Raw genomic sequence first — 22426 nt, forward strand, 5'->3', positions numbered from 1 at the left:
TTCAGAATTAATAAAAGTCATTAAATTGTTTAAAAAATGTCTTTATTATTTTTTTGATATATAAAAATATTTCCATAGCTCTAGAAAATAAAGAATATCAATTTAATACTTCTAGAATATAACAAATGTAATTACAAAATATTGGACGCTATACCAGACTCACATTCCTTCTAATTTTTAATATAAAAATTATACGGATTCTGTCACACAACGCCATCTCTTTCACACCTTCAAAAATACGGCTACTTAGAATATCAGTTCAATATTACAATGAAAATTACAAAAGAGATGGGCTAAACCAATCTGCAATTCTTATACACTAAAAATACTATACACGCGGTAATGTTTTACACAAAAATGCGTAGCGGTCAAAAATAATCACCAGGCTAAGTGACACAATTCCAACTTCAGAAAAATATATTTTTAGCTGATGTCACGTGATGAATTGCAGAAAGTGTCGTCCCGAGTCTCAACTTTACATAAGCGACATCTGTTGGCTTCAATGCGAAAACAATCTCAAAGTAAATAACATCGTCGTGGCACATTGTTTAAACTTAACCTAAATGAGCTCATTTACATAAATAAAAGTACTTGTGCCTTTAACTTATACTAAATCATTCCAACTCCTATTTAAAATGTGGTTTAGTTAAAGAAATATGAAATTTAGACTCGATTCACCGTTTGGAATACGGTCGCTAGCTTTCACCGAGAAAGACAATCCTATCATATGAACGATAGCATTGCTCGGTCCACTTTCGTACATTTAATTCAGAATTAACACTATAAAAATAAATATAAAAAAACTGTATTGCTGAATAAAAATCTGATATAATCTATGGGGTCATGCTACAAAAATAATCTACATTATTGCTACTTCTAATTTAGGCTTAATATATGCAAAAAATATACAATAAATTGCATCAATACGAACGCTTTGCTCAAAGCAAGCTTCGGGTTATTAAAATTGGCAGTGTACACTGGTTGATTCTTTTCAATTAAACTAAAAAACTTTACTAGCTTTCTATAGCATTGCAGCCGCAGCTGCGTCACAATTGTGATTATCAATATCGATAAGATAAAACTAATCGACCATTGTTTAAAATTATTTGTATTGTTTTTACCAAAACAAATCCAAAGTTATTTAACAAAACGTCAATTTATATATTATATCAACCTCTCGTTTAATGTTGCCCAATCTAAAGTCGTGTTCCAGAGATAAATATCTATTGCACAGAAAAATAATAATAATCTAAAAAATAATTTACTATAATCTGTCGTGGAATATTTATGGAATTATCGTTGCAGAACAATGTAAATATAACTATAATATTACAAATAATACAACAAAGAGTGAAGGTTATACCTTCGAAACTTACCACTAACTTATTAACAATAACATTTAAGTAATTAAAAATGGCAATACAGAGCGGTTTTGGCGCCATTTTTAATCAAAGACTATAGCTAAGAGCTGTCACACACTTTAGTTGCCGATTTCGTTTTTAACTATTCATCGCCATTGTGTCCTCATATGATAAAATAAGCCTTTCAATACACAAGACACAAGAGAGCTGAGCAATGGCAAGATCGTAAATTTAGTTGGTGAGAAGCGATTATACAATTATACATTATTCGTAAAAGGCCATAATAAGGCTAGTAATAATCTAAATACAGACTGCTAAAGGGTATATTTATAGCATACATTTCCTTTGCGCCATACGCCTACTATATAAAATATTTAATTACAAAATATATTACACATATATTGCAAGCCGTTTACATGATAAGAATCGTGATACAAACTGTACGGCGATAAAAAATCAGCAGAAGCTTACAAAATATTTGATCCCGTCGCCTTAATACTATTCATTTCGTATAAAAGCGTTTGGCAGTGTACTTTCAAGTAATACAGATACAAAATAGTTACTATAGATAATAGAGTATTATGTCGAGAGCATATATAAAAATAAATGCATGTTTTTTCGATATGGTGAGCAAATTATACAACATTAAACATCCGTTTATAGAACAAATTTAGAAGGTTCTAAAATTTTGCTAACCGTTCGGAACTTATGCTCTGCGAGTGACAATTTTTAAAACGCTTGCAATAGTCATGCCTTTATCGATTAAGGTATATTGACTCTTTATTGGCTTAATGTAAATTGGATTTCGATGTTTATCGAACAGACATATGAGCTATCGTGAAACATTTAAAAAGAGGTTTCTATAACCAAAAACATAAACTAGATGTTTTACACATAAAATCACAAATATTGGCACCGAAGTAAGCTATGCAGTCTCACGTTTAAGGCTACAATAACGACACGTTCTCCTCGCTCCACGCGTTTAAGCATTCATTACGATACTTATTCTTACTTGAGCAAAATTCCTAGGAACAAGTCTTCTAGACGCTCCCAAAGAATGTTCTGGAGTGGTCCCGGTCAATGATCACCTCGGAGCAGCTCCATTAGGAGGTTAAAGCTCGGGGCTTCGCCGTCCTTCTTATTAGTCGGGTTCAGCATTTCCTTGCCGACTTGCATGAAAAACTAGAGAGGGGAACGTTCAATCAGTTTGTGACAATATAATCAGTGAGACATATCAATTTCTAATTCATTGAAAGTTAACGATTTGCACTATTTTTTAATGGTAATTTTAAGATTTTTCTAGTTAGTGAAAAAAATATCACTTTGCCACTTTTTTTTATACTACTGAGTTGAGTAAGGAAGGGGTGCTGCGGGTTAGAGTGAGAGAGGAGGAGCCTGCCTACCGCTGCCGTATGAAAGAAACGGCAGCTAGACAGACTGGCGCCGTACGCGTTACGTAGCGTAACAATAAAATGTCTATAGTTTATATGAAATATTTCATAATTAATTTATAAAGCATTCATTAAAATTATTACAAAGAATTGTCGCGAACTGTGTTTATAGCTTTCACATAGGTTAAAACGAAGGAACATAAAATTGTATGCATTTTATCAAATAAGATAATAATCTGAAAAACGTTGATACCAGCGACCTGTCAACATAATAATTAATTGTCAAGTGATTTGTCTCGAGATACGGGGTTTAGGTAATGTATGAAATGTTTTGTAAAAAATTTTAAAGATTAAAAATAATGATTTCCCCTTTTAACAAGCTCGTATACAACCTTTGTCCTTGGGGATAAATAAATAAATAAATAAATGCATAATTATCTCCTAAAAGGAAACTATGGTAAAGCTAAGACATTGAATATACCTGACACGTCCTCTGCAGCTCGGGTATGCGCAGAAGGAGCTCCCCGAACTTGGCGGGAGTGTCGGGCGAGTGCGTGGCCGTGTAGGCCTGGAGGGCGGCCAGCGCCTTCTCCTGCGATGCGCGCACGCACTCCGCTTCACGCAACTCGGGCGCATCTGGAAGGTTCTCAATTGTCAATCGACCTCGTCAACCATAACGCCCGATACACGAATTCAATAAGGATTATACAAAAAAAACTTATTTGAATAGTCAGTATACAATATTGCTTTAAACGCGTTATGGAATAAAATAATTAAAAATATAGATTATTATTCCTCCGTCACGTGACACAAAATGGTCACAGATTAGACGATGACAACGGATCTGAATGACAATTAACACACTAACAGCTAGACATGTGTTTACTGACATGTGACAATTGGGACGGAGGCGAAAGATATCTTCAGATAATAAAATCAAGACTTCTCACCCGAAGTGAGCAGCACGATGACCTTGAGAGCGACGTATTCGTATCTGTCCACCCGGAGACGTCTCAGGTGGTCCGTGAAGCTCAGCATTCGTTCTATACATGGCGTAAGACCGTATCTGTAACGATTACTACTTTTAATATACAATATATTATCAAGATCTTCTCAACAAATCACCGAAGTGTGTCAGTCGCACAAACGTGATAATGTAAAAATACATATATTGGTTAAATAATTTTATTAATTTTAACTACGCGTTCACTCACTTGGCGCTCTGCTGCAGGGTGATGCCCCTTCCGCCTCCCACGCGCACTTCGCCGGGAGTGCTCACCCCGCGGTAGCAGCACGACAGCACCAGCAGCTCGCACCAGCTGTTTATGAGCAGGCAGATCTGGTCGTCGATCTGGTGATATTTCATTATTCCCCGATGAAAACTTTTACGCTTTACACGTCGGGTAACATATACAATAACGGTAACTTAAAAAGAATTTATTGTTTTTACGGGCTACGCTATGAAATTCTCTCTCTAAAGGGCTCTCTCCCTAAAATATGGCGAGGGGGCCGATGGCTGGCCATGCCTCATACTCGTGAACGGGTGCTACTTGTGGTGAATTCGTGTATGCGGTGATGTTGTTCCCACGAGAATGTAAGTGCGTGCCCCTATCTCACCATGCCTCCTGCTGATAGAGGACAAATCTTTGTTTTTAATTTATTTTATTATTGTTTATTACTTAAGATGTCATGTGGAACATGGTGAAATGGTTGCAGCTCCTTACAAACGTTGTGTAAAACCAAAATCTTGGCGATTAAAAATAGTGACGGAGATTGCCAGTTCTTCCGTTCCGTTCTACGAACTGGCAGTAAATGTAAAATTAGGACCATTTAATGTATATTTCTTTTATGATGTTCATAAGTGTACATTATGTAATCTACATGAATAAATAAATCCAAAAAAATTCAAGAATAAATTTTTGAATTTTGACTTTTGAGTTGTTTGACATTTGTGTAAATAAATAGAGAAACTTAAACGCAATAAGTTCTCGTTTATCTGTTTTCCCCGTGCGCTCTTGATTGATTATCTAAATCGATAATTAAAAAAACGATCTATTTACCGCGACTAGCTTCTTTACCTTTCTCGACCGATCCCTCAAGGATTATCTTTATCACTAGGAATATGGAAGGGACCGAGGTCTATCGAGCGATAAAATAGCCAATAAATACCCGAAATAAATTAATTTGTAAAATATTAAATCACTTTTTTCACGTACGTAATGCGACATTGACGTTTAGTTATCCGAATATAAACAGACAATAACAAAAGAAAGATGGCGTTTCGCGCCTTTTTTACTTTTCTTTTCTTTAATTTGACACGCGGATTGTTTTTGACAGCCGTCAAACACAAATAACTCACCGAGATGTTCTTGAAGAGCGGCAGACTCTTGCACCACTTGACGATCTTGTACAGCCTGTGGTCGGCGATGTTGCACAGGTCCGCGAGGAAGTCCGCGCTGGAGTTCTGCGCCGTGATCCCGCTGGCGGCCAGGAGGGGGTTCGCCGAAGGACTGCCCGTCGACTTGCCCAGTCTGTTCAGCTCAGACTCGTTGTACTGCCAGAGATGCTCCACGTCCATTATTTCCTATTAATACGAACGAACGCCCACTTTTTAAATTATCAAATCTTCGGGTAGGTGCAAATTGTATGAACATCGGTAACAAATATCTGAATTTATATTTACAGCCAGCTCTCAAATCACGGGCCAAGAAAGAGAAGAACTGGCAATACACCATCGGTCACTCTTTTAAATCGCCAAGGTTTTATCAATAAATTGTTTGTGTGCAACTATATTATGCTTACTATTGTAATTGAATACAAAATGAATGATGAAACCGAACGGTTCACATCTATCAGCGATTGGCGAAATAAATACTCACTTGCAATAATGGCGGAATATCCGGCGTGAGTCGGCTGTTGCTGGATTCCCCTCGACTGCTGTACGACCCCGGGCCTGAAACCTGGAAATTAAATAAGTTATCACAGGGCAATTGCAATCTTTAACCGATCTTTTTTCACCTGCAAATGGACAAAACCCACGAAAGCACCTGATCGCAAACAAACCAAAAAACTCACCGAGCTGAGGCTGGAGGCGTGTCGCATGGTGGTCGGCGCGTGCGCAGAGAGCAACGAGCCGGTGGACGAGGCGCCGGACAAAGAGTACGAGCACTGGTACGTGGAACGTCCGCCTCGGGTGCGGTCTTCTCGGATCGCTGAAAACATCGCATTATATATTAACTCCGCCGCTGATTTTCCTTATCACTTATATTCGTGCACATCAAAACCTGATCAAACCCACCTTCCAGCTTCATCCCGCACCCGAGGCACTTGTCGAAGCGGCAGGCCGGGCACTTCTTCCTCGTGGCCACGGTGACGGGGCAGTTGCCCCCTCGGAGGCACATGTAGTTCTTGCGGTTCTGCACGGTGCGCTTGAAGAAGCCCTTGCAAGACTCGCACGAGAAGATGCCGTAGTGGAACCCGCTGATCTTGTCCCCGCATATGGGGCAGGGGCTGGAACGGGAGGAGAGACGGCTCGTAATGTTGTACAAAGAAGAGCACGACTACTCTTACAGGGCAAGGTCTCGGCAGAAGAACGGTAAGTAGAGAGTAGTATCTTAGTCTGATAGAAATAAGGTTTATTATCACTTGAAGGTTTTAGGTTCGATTCCTGGAATACACATGATACGGCTGAATAATATTCGTTGTCAAACGGTAGACTCAGAAATCTGTCTTACTAAATAATGCTTTCACATTTTAATCGAAAGTTGATATACCTATTTATAAGCTGCTGCCTGCTGATCCCCTGATGATGATGAAGTCTGTCATCGATCTGCTCCGAGTCGTCGTCGTGGGCGGGTGACGCCGGGTACACGGCCGTTTCGCGATATAGAAGGTGAGGGTGGCGACTCTGAAAAAATAAAATATATTTAAATGAGAGCCTGATCTCTACAACTCTTCTAAGGCATGTCGTAATGATTATTATTAACATCAACCTGAACCGGCGAATGCGTCGGCGAGAACTCCGAGCTGTAGGAGTAGCAGGAGGAGTGCGATGCGTCGCTGTTGTTCCGCGAGAGAGAGGGCGTGTAGTGGCGCGAGGGGCGGGGGCTGGCCGAGGGGCTGCTGTAGACGCTGAGGGGGAATCGGTTTTAGCAATAATACACAATTACAATACACGACGCGATGCAATTATTAATTAATTACCTGTGCGTGTACATAGAATGAACCGCCGAATCGGTACTGGCGCTGGACTGCACCCGCGGAAGCCTCCCCATGAGGGGTGATCCGTGAGCTCCCAACAGCTTCTCCATGCCGAGGGACTCGCATTTTAATTCTGAAAAATATGAAATATAATTAGTTTAATGTCTTCGTTGAATTATTTTTATTCGATCGCTATACTCTCTCACCCGAGAGCTGCGTCTCCTTCTTGATAGTCAAGTTCTGAACTTCAGTGATGGAGTTCTGCATCGGCATCTGTTCGTAGTGGTCGGACAAGGCCAGGGATTTCGCGCTACTCGTGGGCGAGGACGGGCGACGAGCGAGCGAGAGGCTGTTGTCTGTCAGCACTGATATCTGAAATAAGAGCACCAGGGTTTTAGGATTTTAAAGCCCAACACCAATTGCTGTGTCAGCGTCTCGGGGTGGACTGCGGGGCGCAGTGGAGAGCTGGAGCACTGAGGCACGCCGGCCCGTAATAACAATTAGTTATGTAAAACATTAAATTAATGTAATTTTATAAATTTTTTTCATGAAATGGATTACTTGGCTTGTGATAAAATATATCGTGTTAATTTCAAAATCATCTATATACATTTTCGTCATAAAATGAATTCAAAATGTCAAGAATTGGCTATGTTTGGATTTGATTTCTATCGAGCGAAGTTCTTTAAATCGTGTATCGATCTTTCAAAATGGATACATAAACTACTCAACTCCACCATATATTTTTTCCATTCGCCCTACTTCAAGAAATGATGACGAAAAATGGATAGAAACAATGTACTTTTTTGGAGTTAGGCGACCAGATATGTCCTTAAACACAATAATAATAGTTACCCGATATCGCAATCTTTAAATAAGACCGGTTTTTATTCCGTAAGAAATTACTTCTGACTCTCATAGAGATATCTCTCTATTAGTTGTAAAATAACTTATATCCTTAAAAATATAGCTTTCTTTGAGAACTATTTGATCTTCGGAACTGAGTTTGTTCTCTGTTAGTATAATATTAGGCATTTGTTCGTGAGGCACGGTGAAATGACTTAGGTGCAGTTCGAGTAGAAAGTTATTAATGAAATGCACGGAACCAGTTCTTTGAACCAGTACGATACGTTCCATCATAATTTCTCGCGAATATTTTATTAAAACCAAACCTATTGGAGATATTGTTACGTATACTTTGGATTTAGTTGATAGTATGTAAGCGCCCGTAGTCTGTAAGCATTCCGAACAAAGACTTTGGAAACACGTTTTTAGAAGTTACAGAAGAAGGTTTTGCTGTTTCTTTATCCTATATAAGATACCTAATTGCTACGTGTCGTGCAGTTCTTTAAAAAATATAACTTTTCCTTAATAGCCAATCATAATAATCAAATATTTGTTATGAAAATGATAAAACTAATATTTAAACCTTTCTTCAGGGGCTGCAGCCCCAGGGCGTCCACAAAAGAGGGGCTACACAATAGACTACGGAAAAAATGTTTCGAATTCCGACTATTAAACACTAGTTAACGACTTTTCTTTTGAATAAATAATAAATAAAAAAGATGGCGCGTAACCGAAAAATGTGACGGTAATTTTTTTTCCAACGCCGATAAAGAAGTTTCACTTCAAAAATCTACTTGGTTTCACAATAAATTATTTATTGAAAAACTCGACTGAAAGTTTTTTTTTCTTCATTTTATTTGGAAAATAATTTGGGGCCAGGGGGGCTCCACTCCTTTTTTGTTTTTAATAGACGAACGAAACAACAATACAAAAGTTATTAAACGAAGTTTCATTTGCATATTAAATCATTAATTCGCCTGAAATGACTTCAAAATATTATAAATATGTCTAGAATTAAAATTGTGCTTACTCTGTTCATACTGAGACTCCTCTGATGAGGCTGCAGAGGGGCATACTTTAAATCCAGAACCCTCTCGTCGTCGAGGCTCTGAAACGGCTCGGTCTTCACATTCTCAGACTTTATTGTGACGTTCCGAAGCGTGTCCAACGAGTCCCGAGACGACTGCAGGTCGATAGAATTGCTGTTTTCATCTGTTTCAATAATTTATGGTTTATTTGGACCACAAAATTAGGACAAACATGATACAATCAAATCCCTAACATACAAAATATATGAAGAGCGGTGCCGTCCCTATAACATGTTGACAGGACCAGCGAAATCAAGTAGATACAAAAAATAGGGTTACAAAACCAATATAATACTACAAAAATACTAAAAGAACTACAAGAATACTAAAAATACTACAAAATAACACTACTATGAATATTAATAATCTTCAATATTCAGCCATTATAGTATTTATTATAAATATAATACCGTTGTTTACGCTCGTGTCTATGACCATCTCGTGGTCGGAGAGCTCCCCCTCCCACGACATCGGCCTCTCTTGTTCCTCGCCATTCATAGAGGATCGCTTCTTCTTATTTCTCATGTTCACCTGAAAGTCATTTATCATTTCATTGTTTTCTTGTGTCTCTCACGTATTAATACATTGAAATCTTAGCCAAAAGATGGACAGTAGCAGAAGGAACGTGGATCAGGGTTGTCAGAATCCGAACAAAATGGAGTAGAGCTAAAAGATCTAACTAAATTAAAGAACTAGGCAAGTTTAGTAATTAATACATAATAATGTAAATAGTGATTCTGAGGACATAGAAATTGACGAGACCTTACCTCGTACTGACGTTGGGTAAAGTCAATTTTAGAGATCTCGGCGTCGGTCGAGTCTTCATCGTGAGGCACTGATGAGACGCTGATGCGCACACCGCTCGAACTGTATGAGAACTGGCCTGAAATGTTTATCTCTCATAAGTAAAAGAGATTTAAACGTATAAAATAATGATAGAGGATACAAGAGAATAAGATAGAGAAGAAGGGCTCTCATAAAAGGGATTTTAATGGTCAACGGTTTTAAGCGTTTATATTTATTTATATTTTTTAGCAACTACAAATTAGGAGTTTTTGTGAAACGTAAAATAAGAACCGTTTTAGCAACGACATCTATTGGAACAACGTAATTTCTAAATTAATTAATAGATGGCGCTAATAGTCCGTATTTACGCATATTGCGCTTATAATCTTAAATAATAAATAAACAAATGAGATTTGAATCATAAGCAGATATTAAGAATATTAAGAATTCATAATAAGCAGCTTCTTCGATAACATTTTAAATTTTACGCTGTTTTAGCGCGTTATTTAAAAAATAGTAAATAAAAAATATATTTCCATCATGTTTTTGAATGGCATTCGACAATTCATCGCTTTAAGGAATATCACCTTTATTTATTATTAATTAAAGTTAACTTACCGCTAGTCGTATCTGGTCCCGGCATACTGATAGTGGTCACAGAAATATGTCCGCCTTCCACCTTCACTGCTTCTCCTTCACTAGTCATCGTGTTCATTGTTTCAACATTACAAAATTTCACAACACTAAAGCACCTCACTTAAGTCCATAAATACGTAGAAAAATATTTAATTGATCATCTCCCGTTAGGTGTGAAGGCATCGTTCAGTCTTGTCGTGGCCCAGTGGAAGACGGTACATTTCCATGCGGAAAAAGGCGATACGTGCGGTACTGGTCTCGGCCAAATCGTCATTTTGTTATCTGCAAACGATACAATATTTATAAATAACACGATTCCAAAATGCAACTTAAAATAAAAATATAAAACCTCATTCATCAAATATTCAATAACGAATTAAAAAATATTCGACCATTAATAAAAAAGTAAAAAACGGAAACACCGCGTGGATTCAAATTCAAAATTGGAATAAAGCTGTTCGAAAACGGTGTTTGTGTACACACACGACACGCGTAGCGTTCGCGTCGCGCGGCCTTGCGGGCGTACCCAGTGTTGTGCGATAGCGCTCATTTATCGATAGACGCACGACCTCCATGTCATTGGCATTATGTTTACTTAGCGTGGAGTCAATATGTTTCAATTATCACACACTGACCGCATATATTGAAACGGTATTTACATGTTTTGTAAAAATTCAAGTACGTTTATTTATGTCATTGTTTTGCAGAATCGAGGTGATCATGCGACATATTTACCACAATAAAGCAAATCATTACAATTTAATTCGTACGCAAAACCTCACTTCAACAATAGCATAAATAACGAAATATTTTCACGACACGTGTCACATTGATTTTGATAATAAACAAAATGGATAAGATAGAGTTATCGACACGAACAAGCCCTAGCGGAGTGGGGGGGAACGGCCTTCACGAAGCCGGTTAGCGGTCGGTCATTTCGCCTTTCGTAGACTGCTCCGCCGCTCCCAATAAAACCATTCCCTCAAAGATTTGTATATTCAACGAAATACATATTTCAACTCGTGGAAACCGATGACTTCGTTCCATGGTTATGGTAAAAGAGATGGTCACACTTTTATTTAAATACTTTATTAACAGAATAACAAAGGTTAACGACCATAGACGCTTGTTAGAGGCTTATTTATTTATTAAGTTCAACACATCATAAATAATGCTACATCTACAGTATATGTTACAAGCTATAAAATACATGACAATTATGGTAAACATAAATGTTAGATTTTACTAGAAACTTTTTGCTTTTTGTTTATGAAAAAATTACTAGCAAAATAGCGGATTAGGTATCAAATAGGCAACTACCAATGCTTTTTTTTAAATTGATAAGCCCACTACAGAAACGAATTTTCCAAATTCGTTTTTGCAGAATGAATTTGGAAAATTCTGCTGATTTGACCATTTAAAATAAAATATGTTTATTATGGAACATAAGATACAGGTATCACTTATTCCACGTCATTAAATTTGAATCTGCAGGCATCCCTACTCATCGGCAAAGAAGACAGAGGATGTAGGCCGAGAGAAAAAGCCGGCGTAAAAAACTCTCGGTACTCTTTTAAAATAGCAAATCATCAAACAACACTTATTTTAAAACAAATATCGCAAATTAATATTAGATCTAGCACTAGTCCCAGGCCCTTTTATCAACTAGATAATGTTTAACTTTATAGTAAGCCTTTTTACACATTTAACAATTAGTATAATAGATGAATTATACTTAAGAGTATAAGTATACCGTCTGAAGGCTCTATTAATGGCCAATGTTGGCAATCATATCCGTTGCCATGGTAACCGGGCAATTGTCAATTACACAATGCATCGCTCTGTGCACGAGCTGTTAGGTAATCTCGGCGTTTACGCGAATTGCTTCATACAGATGCTATCCACTTTTAAATGAGAACGGAAAGAAAAAAATATACGCTTTAAGACAAATCCAATGTTATGTACCTCGACATTTTCCTTTGCGGGACGAATGTATGGAATTATAAAGAGACAATCTCATTTAAAAATGTTTCACAAATAATGTGCGATCGAGATGGCGTCATGTGGCCTAGACAAGGCCGAGCGGTCATGCTGATAGGTCCTTTGTTTCACAATTTTATGATAAAACTAGCTGCCCCCGCGAACTTCGTTTCTCCTTCATGTGATTTTACTTAGCCTACCTTTTTAGTAAATACCAACATGGAGCATTTTGCTATGCTACCCCAGAGACTGTACGGTTTTCTGGAATGAAAACTTTTTAGGATTCTCTGTGAATTTTTGTCTATATAAACGTCAGAGTTCAAGTCATAAGATTTTAATTAACAAATAAAAAGGTATTGATCGTAGAGGGGTGAAAATTAAGGGTTGTATGTATTTTTGTATGCTGTATCATAAAAAAATTAAATGAAAAATAAAAATATATAAAAAATTAAAATTAGTATGGGAGCGAACATTGTGACACGAGAATTTTATACATTAGATTACTTTTTGTTACGAAGTATATATGGACAAATTAGAAATCGAATAGTTTTTCTTTGAATAATTGAGAAATACTTTTATGACATTCAAGTTCTTATCTCCACTGCGCCCGCGGCTCACGAAAAATAACTTTAAAATAACAGAAATTGATAACAATGAAACGTGTTCTTAGAATAAATGACATTTTTGAATATTTATATTTGAGCTAATGTTCCACTTGAGTACCTTGTTCATCCTGTCATATTTGTGAAAGAATCAAAACCAAAAGCGGTGCCTAGATCGTAATGATAACATTTAAAAGTATTTGTATATTATTTTCTTTCCTGAAGTTGGTCTTGCTTTGAATCGCTAGATCAGATCTAGTATATGCAAAGGTCTTTAAAACAAAACATCTAATTATCTAATTTCGTGAAGTTTATTACTCGGAGACAAGGCGACGACCGATTATTCTCTTGAGGTCATAGCATTATCTATGACGTGTATCGTACCATGCACAACGAATTATGATAGTGATACTACAGGTTGAATTAGATAAACTGACGATACTAATGTTAGGCAAGGAAAAAAATTATACACAGTAACTCGGCAGTACCACAATGCCTTCGCTTCGACGTGCCTGACGGGTACGTCAGAATGGGTATGGGCATGTGCCCACAGCTAGAACTAACCTTCTGAAAAGAGCACAATGATTCGGTGTCCGTTGAGTGAACTGATAAAAGTTCTATTACTTTAGTTAATTTTTTGTATTATGTAATTTTGGTTTTCCGAATTTGTTATGTGTGTAAATTTTATTTATTTGTTTTGCATTCTAGTCGATTTAGAGTCACCACTCACCTGTTAGGGATTGTTTTTTTATAAATAAAGAAATCATTTGTAGCGAATTAAACCAGAAACTGTATATAGTTAGTAATAGGCATTCTAACGTATGCTTTACGAGGTCAAACACATCGGATTTAATATGAAATAAGAACCAACAAAATCGAACAAAGTTGCTTTACAAGTTACAATGTCTAACGTAGGTCCAAAGACAGAATTAAAAAATGTTACCCAAGGCCTATTTTCAATGTTGTCTTAATAAACAGGAAAAAAGAAGATCATTGACTCAAACTCGTCATAGCTCCATGTCATTAGCATTTAGAAAACTTCCCGTGTCCTTGACCGTGATTAGAGGTCGTTCTAGTACATCGCACCCTCGCCCACGCACAGACTGAATTAGAAGAGATATTCTGATACCAGCAATTAACTTTCTTCAACTAGAACCATATTTGTTTAACTTTAGCACCGAGTTACAAGTTATATTAGCAAAACATTACACGCACAAACTTATTCGTAATTTTCCCAAAAAGCCAGACGGCAGCTGTCCAAACTTATATTTGCAAATAACATAAGACGTAGAACATTTACTGTGACATTTATTTGTTTAGCGTCTGAGGTCGTGAGTAACTGTGCGTTGCCACTTAAGGCTGTGTCGTGAAGGACAAAGAAGGCTCACTTAGTATCTCTGTCTGTCTCTTACGCGGAGAACGCTCGAAGCAGCTGGTCTGTAATCCTCGGGGTAGACGAGAATGAGGCAGACAGATTTATTGGATCTGACTCGTTTTTACTGTTTTTCAATATTATACAGCAAGTGTTAAATGTGCACATATAAAGAAAAGCCCATTGGCACCAATGACAGACCGGAAAACTACATAAATTAATACATTAAACTGATGTTAGCGGCACTGTTCAGCGGCAAATATTGTCTGAATCCTTTGCAATCTAAAGCCAAAACCGTGTTTTACGATAATTTATTACTTTATCGATGTCATAATCCGTCAGCGTACGGGTTGCACCTAAACCGGTAACTTTGAATTAAGCATTGGTTTTTTATGAAATTCAGTGGAGAACGGCAGCTCGCCCAAGGTAATAGAAGGGATTTTCCGCGGAAAGTGAACGTGTGTCACACTTAATGTGTGAACTCAGTATGGGGCAAATATGGGACCAAAAATGATTTACGTAGAGTTTTCTTTATACACGAAAGGCCTAGTGGCTTCATCGTGCGAATCTCATCCCTGATGTCGTAGGTTCGATCCCCAGCTGTGCACCAATGGACTTTTTTTCTATGTACTTTAACATTCGCTCAAACGGTGAAGGAAAACATCGTGAGGAAACTGGCTTGCGTGTCAAGCACACGATAAGACTGATACAGAATAAATAGGTTGTAGCACCCCTGTTTTATTTTTCGCTACACACAAGTAGACGTTCAGCCTCCTAAACTAGAATCACTTCAATTTATGGACCGAGCTCTTGTTCTTGCGATCCTTCTCTAGAGTGGAACATATGTTTACGCACTTGGGGCAGACCATAATGTGAAAACAGACTGATCAAACTGATCCAGTGTATATCTTGAAGTAATTTAGCTCTGATCAACGAAAACTAACACGAGTTCAAGTAAATGTTGTACACCTTGGGTAGAGCGCAATAAACATTATTACTTCGTTCTTACACAACGTTCGGTTGACCTCCTGAAATCGATTCTGCGTATATCTGCGTCTCTGTATGTCTGTGTACTTTACACAACTTAAATCATCGGTACTGTTATGGCAGAGTCGGTTCAGCGCTGGTAGTACTTGGTAACGTCCAAACAACCTTAGGAAGAATATCAATGTCGTACCAATATGGACTTAATTCTTTTGATTATTATTTGAGTAGTATAATCACTATTGGGAGATAAAAGTCCCTCTAATTAGATTAAGAACAATTCTGAATTTTCGGAATTACATATTGAAAATGGCTGTAATTGCGTTATGATAACATTTTGTATTAATTAGTAAGACTCGATAAGCATATCAGCCTACATGAAAAGGCTTTCTTGGGCGCGTGCCGTTGCCGATTAAACGTCATTTTAAATACGAAAAGCTTAATATAGATTAATTATATTATCCCCATTTCAACGAAATTAATAAGTTCACTGAAGGAATGTCGTTTCGATTGTATCCGTTCCGAGATATGGGTATTTAATTAAATATTTGTCAATGAATCACACTTAGCCTTGCAAAAAGCGGCGAAAGGAAATTCTTGAGCTATTAACCATCTCTATTTTAGTTTCATGAGCAGTGTTGGCCAAGTGGGGTCAGAGTGCAACTCTCATCCCTGAGGTCGTAGGTTCCATCCCCGGCTGTGTACCAATGGACTAGGTCCATTTATCATTCGCTCGAACGTTGAAGGAAAACATCGAGAGGAAGCCGGCTTGCCTGAGACCCAAGGAGTCGACAGGAGGCAAATCACTTACTTGCTGATTAACAAGTAATCATGAAACAGAAACGGAAACCTGAGGCCCAGACTTAAAAAGGTTGTAGCGCCACTGATTTATTTTTTATTTTAGTTTCATAGGTATGTAGGCTCAGTTTGTACGCAGTAATCTGGGAACGCAACACATGCCACTTTTTCTATCTACACATTATGGAGGTCGTATGGAGATCTATTATTGAATATACGATAAGACATTGAACATTTCGTATATTTGTTCTGAATTGTATAGTAACAAAAGCTTAAATTGTGTACGATTAACATAAGGACCCAAACTTATGTTTATAATATAAGTAGGATATACATATTTCCTTTTTATATTTTTAAAATTATTATTTTTCTCTGGTAAGTGACATGTATGTTTTTAATGGGAAGGGTCAAAAAATGTATATTTTGTTGTTGTAAACCTTCGCCATCTTCGATCCTTGAGTGAACATGAGATCTTGAACTGGGCATCCGAAGATAGTGTTACAAGGGGAACGCTTAAGCGATATTTATATATGATGTTATTAATATATAAATAAGCCTAAATATGAGTAAATGCAAGCTTCAAAGCCAACTCGCCTTGAAGTGTCAGCGTGGTGTGGAATGCGGTTGTATCGACCCATTTACTGAATCCCCACTACTGAGCTTTCTTGTACCAGTTTTACATGAGTTTCCGTGTTTCGAAACGTATTGTTTCCCTAATTATCGAGTACTTACAAAGCCGTAACATATTTAGCCCACGCTCGGCTTTTTGTACATGTTGTGAAAGCTATCAATTTCAATACGACTTTTTAGCTTATTAGAGCTTTATTAATGAATCCATACAAAAATTGGTGAGTTAAGTCTTAATATGAGTAAAAGTTTAAGTTAGTTTTTTAGTGGTCTAGTATTTTAGCGTAAAATACCCCATATTTTTAAATTTTTCTTTATTTTTTTTTCAATGCATTGTTCAGATCTAATGACTTGGTCATTATTATTATCGACCATTGAAAAGTCGTAAATTGTAAATCTATTAATATTGGCAAATAATATAAACCATCTAACATTTTTAAGTAATTTGACTTTGATATTATTAAATAATAATGAAAATGGCAGCTGATAGCAGCGCCCTTGCGCCGAAATAAATATATATATATTATAAATAAATAAACCTATAAACTATTACAAATTCCACTTAACAATACAATATTTCCGTATGAACATTACTTGGTTCAAAAACTATTTTTGTAAGTAAAGTGCCAATCGCACCAACGTAGCAATTGCTACGGTTCGTAAATATCCATAGAATATAATAAAAAAATAAACAGCTTTATTTAATAAATGTTATTTAAAATGTGTTTATTAAAGCAACATTCTCTAATGAGTCACGCCAAAGAATCGCAAATTCATTCGAATCCAGACAGGGTTAATTGGATAAAGCTATGGTGGCAATGAACTAGATTAAACTAACTTTATTTATAATTAATATGGACTTCTTCAAGTAATTTGAATCGTGTATTAGGTTTAATACTTCTGAAGAGGCAGGGAATGAGACAATTTACAATTTCAACTAGTCCCCTCATTGCGTCATGTGGTTTCTTATCTTGAAGATTACAAATATTGTCGGCCATTTTAATTGCATTCCTTTCTCTTCAAAATACCAATAATGTAATGTAATTATTTTCTCTCAAGTCGATGGGCTGTGTTCTTATTACATTAATCAACTTGTATAGAATCAGCACTAATATTTCATTTAATTTTAAAATGTTTTTCCCTAAATGTTGGTTTCGGCGCCATTTCGCCATCGAGACCAGTTTCTGAGTCACGTTTAATGGTTTCGTAGAAGTCGAATGATCATACCAGTTGCCGAATCTTTCGTACTTTCCTTTGTTTTATAATTTACATTTTTAAAAGAATTGATATGACACTTAAGATTTATTTTTTAACGCAGTGTTGAATATATCATAATCAATAAAATGAGTATGAAAAGATGGATAATTTTCACTTCAATTTAAGAAAACACCCAATATAATATTGAACTTTGACTTTTGACTTTGGAAATGTTCTCAAAATCTTTAATTTCGTTAAAAAACGCATCTACCTGGCTATTGTAATTCAATAAAAATACAATTCTTTAGGGAAAACACAAAATGTTACTTTATAAACTTTGCCGTTTGCTCTTGTACAGAATAATGTAGTATTTTAAGCAATAATTTCTCATTAACCCATTTAAAATACGGGCTTATTAGTGCAACATTAACATAATATATCGCATAACGGTTCAAGGCATTACAGATCGTATCCGTGCTACAGAATTGTGTCACAGACTACCGCTAGGGTCACCCGAGATCCACCGCACAAATGTCAGGCAACTATAACGTTGGGGAAACGTGTGAGACGCTGCAGTACTGTCGAAACACCTCAGCGTACCCCCTGAGCCTTTCTTTAATTATGTACCATGTTAGTTCAAAGGATGAGTAGACGGTTACAGCTTTTTGCAATTGATATTAAAATTTAAAACCGATAACCAGCATTCGATTATCGGTTTTAAATTTGTTGAAGTGAAACTTCTTTGGGCGCATGAGGGTAAAATTTTTACGGAGCGTCACGAAGATGTGAAGCGTTTTTGTCGCAGAAAAGGGAGACAGCGATTGAGAGAGAGTGAGAGTTAAGAACTCCTCATGCCAGATTGGTATAACATATCAATAAATATGTACTTTCATTGTTTGGATATGGCAGATTTTAACTTTTTACACCTTTACGATTTTTCTTTCTCTATGAAAATTTTTAGGAAAATAACAAATCTATATATTATCCTCTTCATTTTTATTTCTAACACGATCAAACTTCCTAGTTATAACAAAGATCGTCTAGATACTTAATTTATTTTCTACGCTTTAAATTTAAATACATGGCAATTTGGCACAAAGCTTCATTTCCATAACACGTCATGCTTCCTGCCAACGAAGGCCAAATGTAAAAAGTTAGCCGCACCAAGGTACCAGGCAATCGAAATCCTTTGGTTTATAACGTATAAATTATAACCTAAAATATTCACAATCTACTTCAGTTTCCTTGTGCTAAGTTGTTTATGGTTTCTAGATACATGTAATAAATTTGCGACACCTCACCTCAATAAACTTGGATTAATTTTAGAAAAACATAATATATTAACTTAATAACGGAATCCCCGTTTAAGTCCCTGTTGAATAGTAGAAGGAAAATATTTTGTAAATGGAACAAGCACGTGAATTCTTAGTAAGAAGGTTCATATCTATGTTCTATTGTCTATAGACTTCATAGGTACCAAGCGGCAGACGCGCGCTGACTCACACGGCCGCGCGCTTCCGCCTGATAGCAAGGTCACCGGCCGAGACGCACACACTCAAATACACTCACACTGGCTCACGTGAAAGCAGTGAGAGTACACTCATGCACATAAGCGCATACGATGATTTTGCAAGGCTGTTGAAATTTACCTTCGCGTTATTACAACACATCGACTCGTCAATGAAATGGTAATTTGCTACACAGGGATTTAAATTATATTAATCGGCGATCGACTATTGTATAATTAATTAGTAATTAATATCAGCGGTTGTTGACATCCGCATGGCATAGCTACAAAATGCCAAGAGACTGTCAAAACAAGTCTATTTCGGTTTGGTTTCGAGGCCGTGTTACAATTTTTATTTCGTACTTGTGTGTGCTCTTCAACATTATTAATTAATATTTTTTAAATTAGTTATAGTTCATTATCGTTTGTAGTTATATATTACCATTATTCTATGCCTTAAAATAAATGGATATGCAGACACATCTATAAAGTTCTAATCCTTTTCGTATTTAAAAACGATATGATAACTTTTGTAACATATACTTAACGAATTTTTCAAGGCAAACCGTTTCCTAGGTGTAAAATTAAATCTAATTATTACAGTTGTTTAACGGCTAATCAATCTCATCCGGCGTAAGCCAAACAATGAGCCCAGATCCTATTTCGAAATTCATTTTGCAATTAAACCGACGGAGAATGGCTGATGCATGTTCTGATAACGATTCTTGCTTACAGTTTGCGAATTTACTCAAATATAGCAGTCACTCAACCCCCTATTACGAAATTACGAATTTTAGAGGTTCCATGAGAAGAAAAGCAAATAAATTTAACAAATTAACGTAAAATAGCTATTCCAAAGACTAAAACATACCTACTAAAGGAAAAGATAAAATGCAGAATAAAAAAGATCTTGAATTATATCAAAAACATTCGATAAAAACTTTGTAAGCTTTGAAAGTATTTAACGCTACAAAATGCAATATCTTTTGCATAATATATTATGCATGCAATAGCGAAGTGGCTGAATGAAAACCGTTATTAAGCATATAGTACAATATATGTATTGTTTTTGCAATACTAGTACTACCCACGCGTTGGTTGCCTCGGTTAAGTAATTAACATATTAAACGAAGGTGTGTCTAGTGTAGCAGCACCACTTAAATCGCAAAAAGGGGAGTTAAATACATATATGATGTTTCTATCTGTGTATATATGTCTGTCTGTGAAAAAGAAGCAACGTATCTAAATTGAATTATTCATAGTTGTATATTTTGAGAAATCTAATTTGAAGATCATTTTCAACCTGGTAGACTTTTGACATACACCCTTCATCAGAAATCTTTAAAAAAATCTCAAGAATTGTCTTACTGAAAAATTTAAGTCACTAACAAATATTTAAAAACTAAAAATATATTTATTTAATGTAATGTACATTTAATTCATGCTTAATAAATCAATTTGACTAAAGTTCGAGACTTCAAAATGCATGATAATACAAAACCCAATATCATAAATATTCATATTCGACGAAACAAAATTATATCTATAATTGGTATTACATTAAAGACCTTGATATGCAAGTTTTTGTTGAGAACACGTCTGTTGAATTTGTGAGGCCCAATACTTGTTCCAGGTGACTCAAGCACAGGTACACTTTTAATACTAGTTTTAAAGAATAAGGCTTTTTAAGGTTTTTAGGTGGAGCTTTAGATTCAAAATTATGTAATGCCTTAACAAAGTTTTGTCAAGGGTGGTGCACCTTTAAAAAAGAAAACAACAGAAATCCTTACTTTGTAATTCTCATAAGTTTTTTTATTCTTCGTATAATTTATAATTTGATTTTAATTAATTCAAATTAACTTTGAAGTTTTAAAAGAATGCAAATAGATATTTCACAAGTAACACAAATTTTTACATTCGTCTATTTATATTCATATATGTTAAACTATAATATAAATTTAAGTAAAAACAAAAGGACGATTTAAATAAAATAGCACTTGTGTATGTGAGTGTTTACGAAGGACGCGACTGACAAGTAAGGGTGAGGCACCCCCTGCGTCACGTGACCAGCGACCTTCAGGCGGCGCACCGACCTTGAGTGGCGCGGGTCAGAGGTGAATGCACGACGTCCCGTCCCGCGCAAACCCTTGCCTTGCCTCGAACGTGCCTAATTCCACTCACCTCGCATCTATAACATGGCAGCTAAGCGCCAACCGCCTCCCGAACTCGTGCACCCTGCCGCAAACAGGTATTTAGCGACGCGGCACACCTTTCCCATAAAATATCAACGACAAGTTTATTGACATCGAATCGTTTGAACTATTACTCAAACCTTTCCAGTTTTTAATCTCACGTACACTAATTAAGTTTCATAAAGAACACTTCTAATGGATTAATTTATATTTGTCCACTCACAAAACATACATAAACAAAAAAAAACATTGAGAAACAAAAAGTTAAGGATGCTATAAATCGTCCTCTCACCTCCGCAAAACAAAGCGGAATAAGAATAAACCACAGATGCGTGATTTCTACAACCAATGTTGTCAGCTTTGTTTTCACTAAATTCGGTCATCCACTTTTATTCGTTAGACAAACGCTTAAAATTTATAAATTTTTCTTAAACTGTCACTCAGTGTAATATAGATATTCCATACGTTAAAAATTATTTTCTAAATAACATGACAAATTTATTGACTAAGTCAAAATTTTACAGTATTATTTACATTTTACAACTTCTGTATGTATTTAAGGCAAATAAAATAAATTTAAGAGTATTAATTTAATCACATTTAAAATTTATTAATGCTAAGACTATATTTTTACCTTGAGTTGGGAAAAATACTAAGATGGCAACAATCAAATGAAATACTGCTAGAGTGACGATATATTGTATAACTTTCATACGTATTACGCTGCCATCTATATTTCTCTTTTGCTCGCCAATATTTTAGTTTAAGACATCTAGTGGATTTATATAAAACACTTTTAGATGAAAATTTTCCTTTAATCATATTATAGATAAACAATATAAATTATCGCTTACTTAGT

General features: G+C 36.1%; 1 protein-coding gene across 3 annotated transcripts; it reads right to left on the reverse strand.

Moving 5' to 3' along the window:
- Positions 1-25: 25 nt before the first annotated feature.
- LOC125063297 (nuclear hormone receptor FTZ-F1 beta) lies at positions 26-21886 on the reverse strand. Of its 3 annotated transcripts, none has more exons than XM_047669691.1 (17): positions 21557-21886; positions 10291-10590; positions 9654-9769; positions 9297-9417; positions 8829-9010; positions 7159-7324; positions 6956-7085; positions 6745-6883; positions 6526-6659; positions 6051-6262; positions 5828-5964; positions 5632-5712; positions 5112-5336; positions 3967-4103; positions 3703-3818; positions 3234-3388; positions 26-2543 (listed from the first exon to the last, which is right to left on the reverse strand). In XM_047669691.1, exons 2-17 carry the CDS (start codon positions 10385-10387, stop codon positions 2439-2441), a joined length of 2253 nt encoding a protein of 750 aa, XP_047525647.1. In that variant the 5' UTR covers positions 10388-10590; positions 21557-21886; the 3' UTR covers positions 26-2438. The 3 variants fall into 3 exon arrangements, with proteins under 3 accessions (XP_047525647.1, XP_047525649.1, XP_047525648.1); XM_047669693.1 differs by lacking the exon at positions 21557-21886 and adding an exon at positions 10701-10724; XM_047669692.1 differs by lacking the exon at positions 21557-21886 and adding an exon at positions 10658-10698.
- Positions 21887-22426: the final 540 nt, after the last annotated feature.

This window comes from Pieris napi, chromosome 3, assembly GCF_905475465.1.
Source record: "Pieris napi chromosome 3, ilPieNapi1.2, whole genome shotgun sequence".
NCBI lineage: Eukaryota > Metazoa > Arthropoda > Insecta > Lepidoptera > Pieridae > Pieris > Pieris napi.

What these genes read in the sequence shown, in the direction of transcription:
- LOC125063297 (XM_047669691.1), bottom strand. Translation starts at nt 10,387, where the DNA reads ATGAACACGATGACTAGTGAAGGAGAAGCAGTGAAGGTGGAAGGCGGA. An exon ending in ACGCCTCCAGCCTCAGCTCG is followed by an intron (nt 5,713 to 5,827) that starts GTGAGTTTTTTG and finishes TTTAATTTCCAG; the next exon opens with GTTTCAGGCCCGGGGTCGTA. An exon ending in CGCTCTTCAAGAACATCTCG is followed by an intron (nt 4,104 to 5,111) that starts GTGAGTTATTTG and finishes AAATATCACCAG; the next exon opens with ATCGACGACCAGATCTGCCT.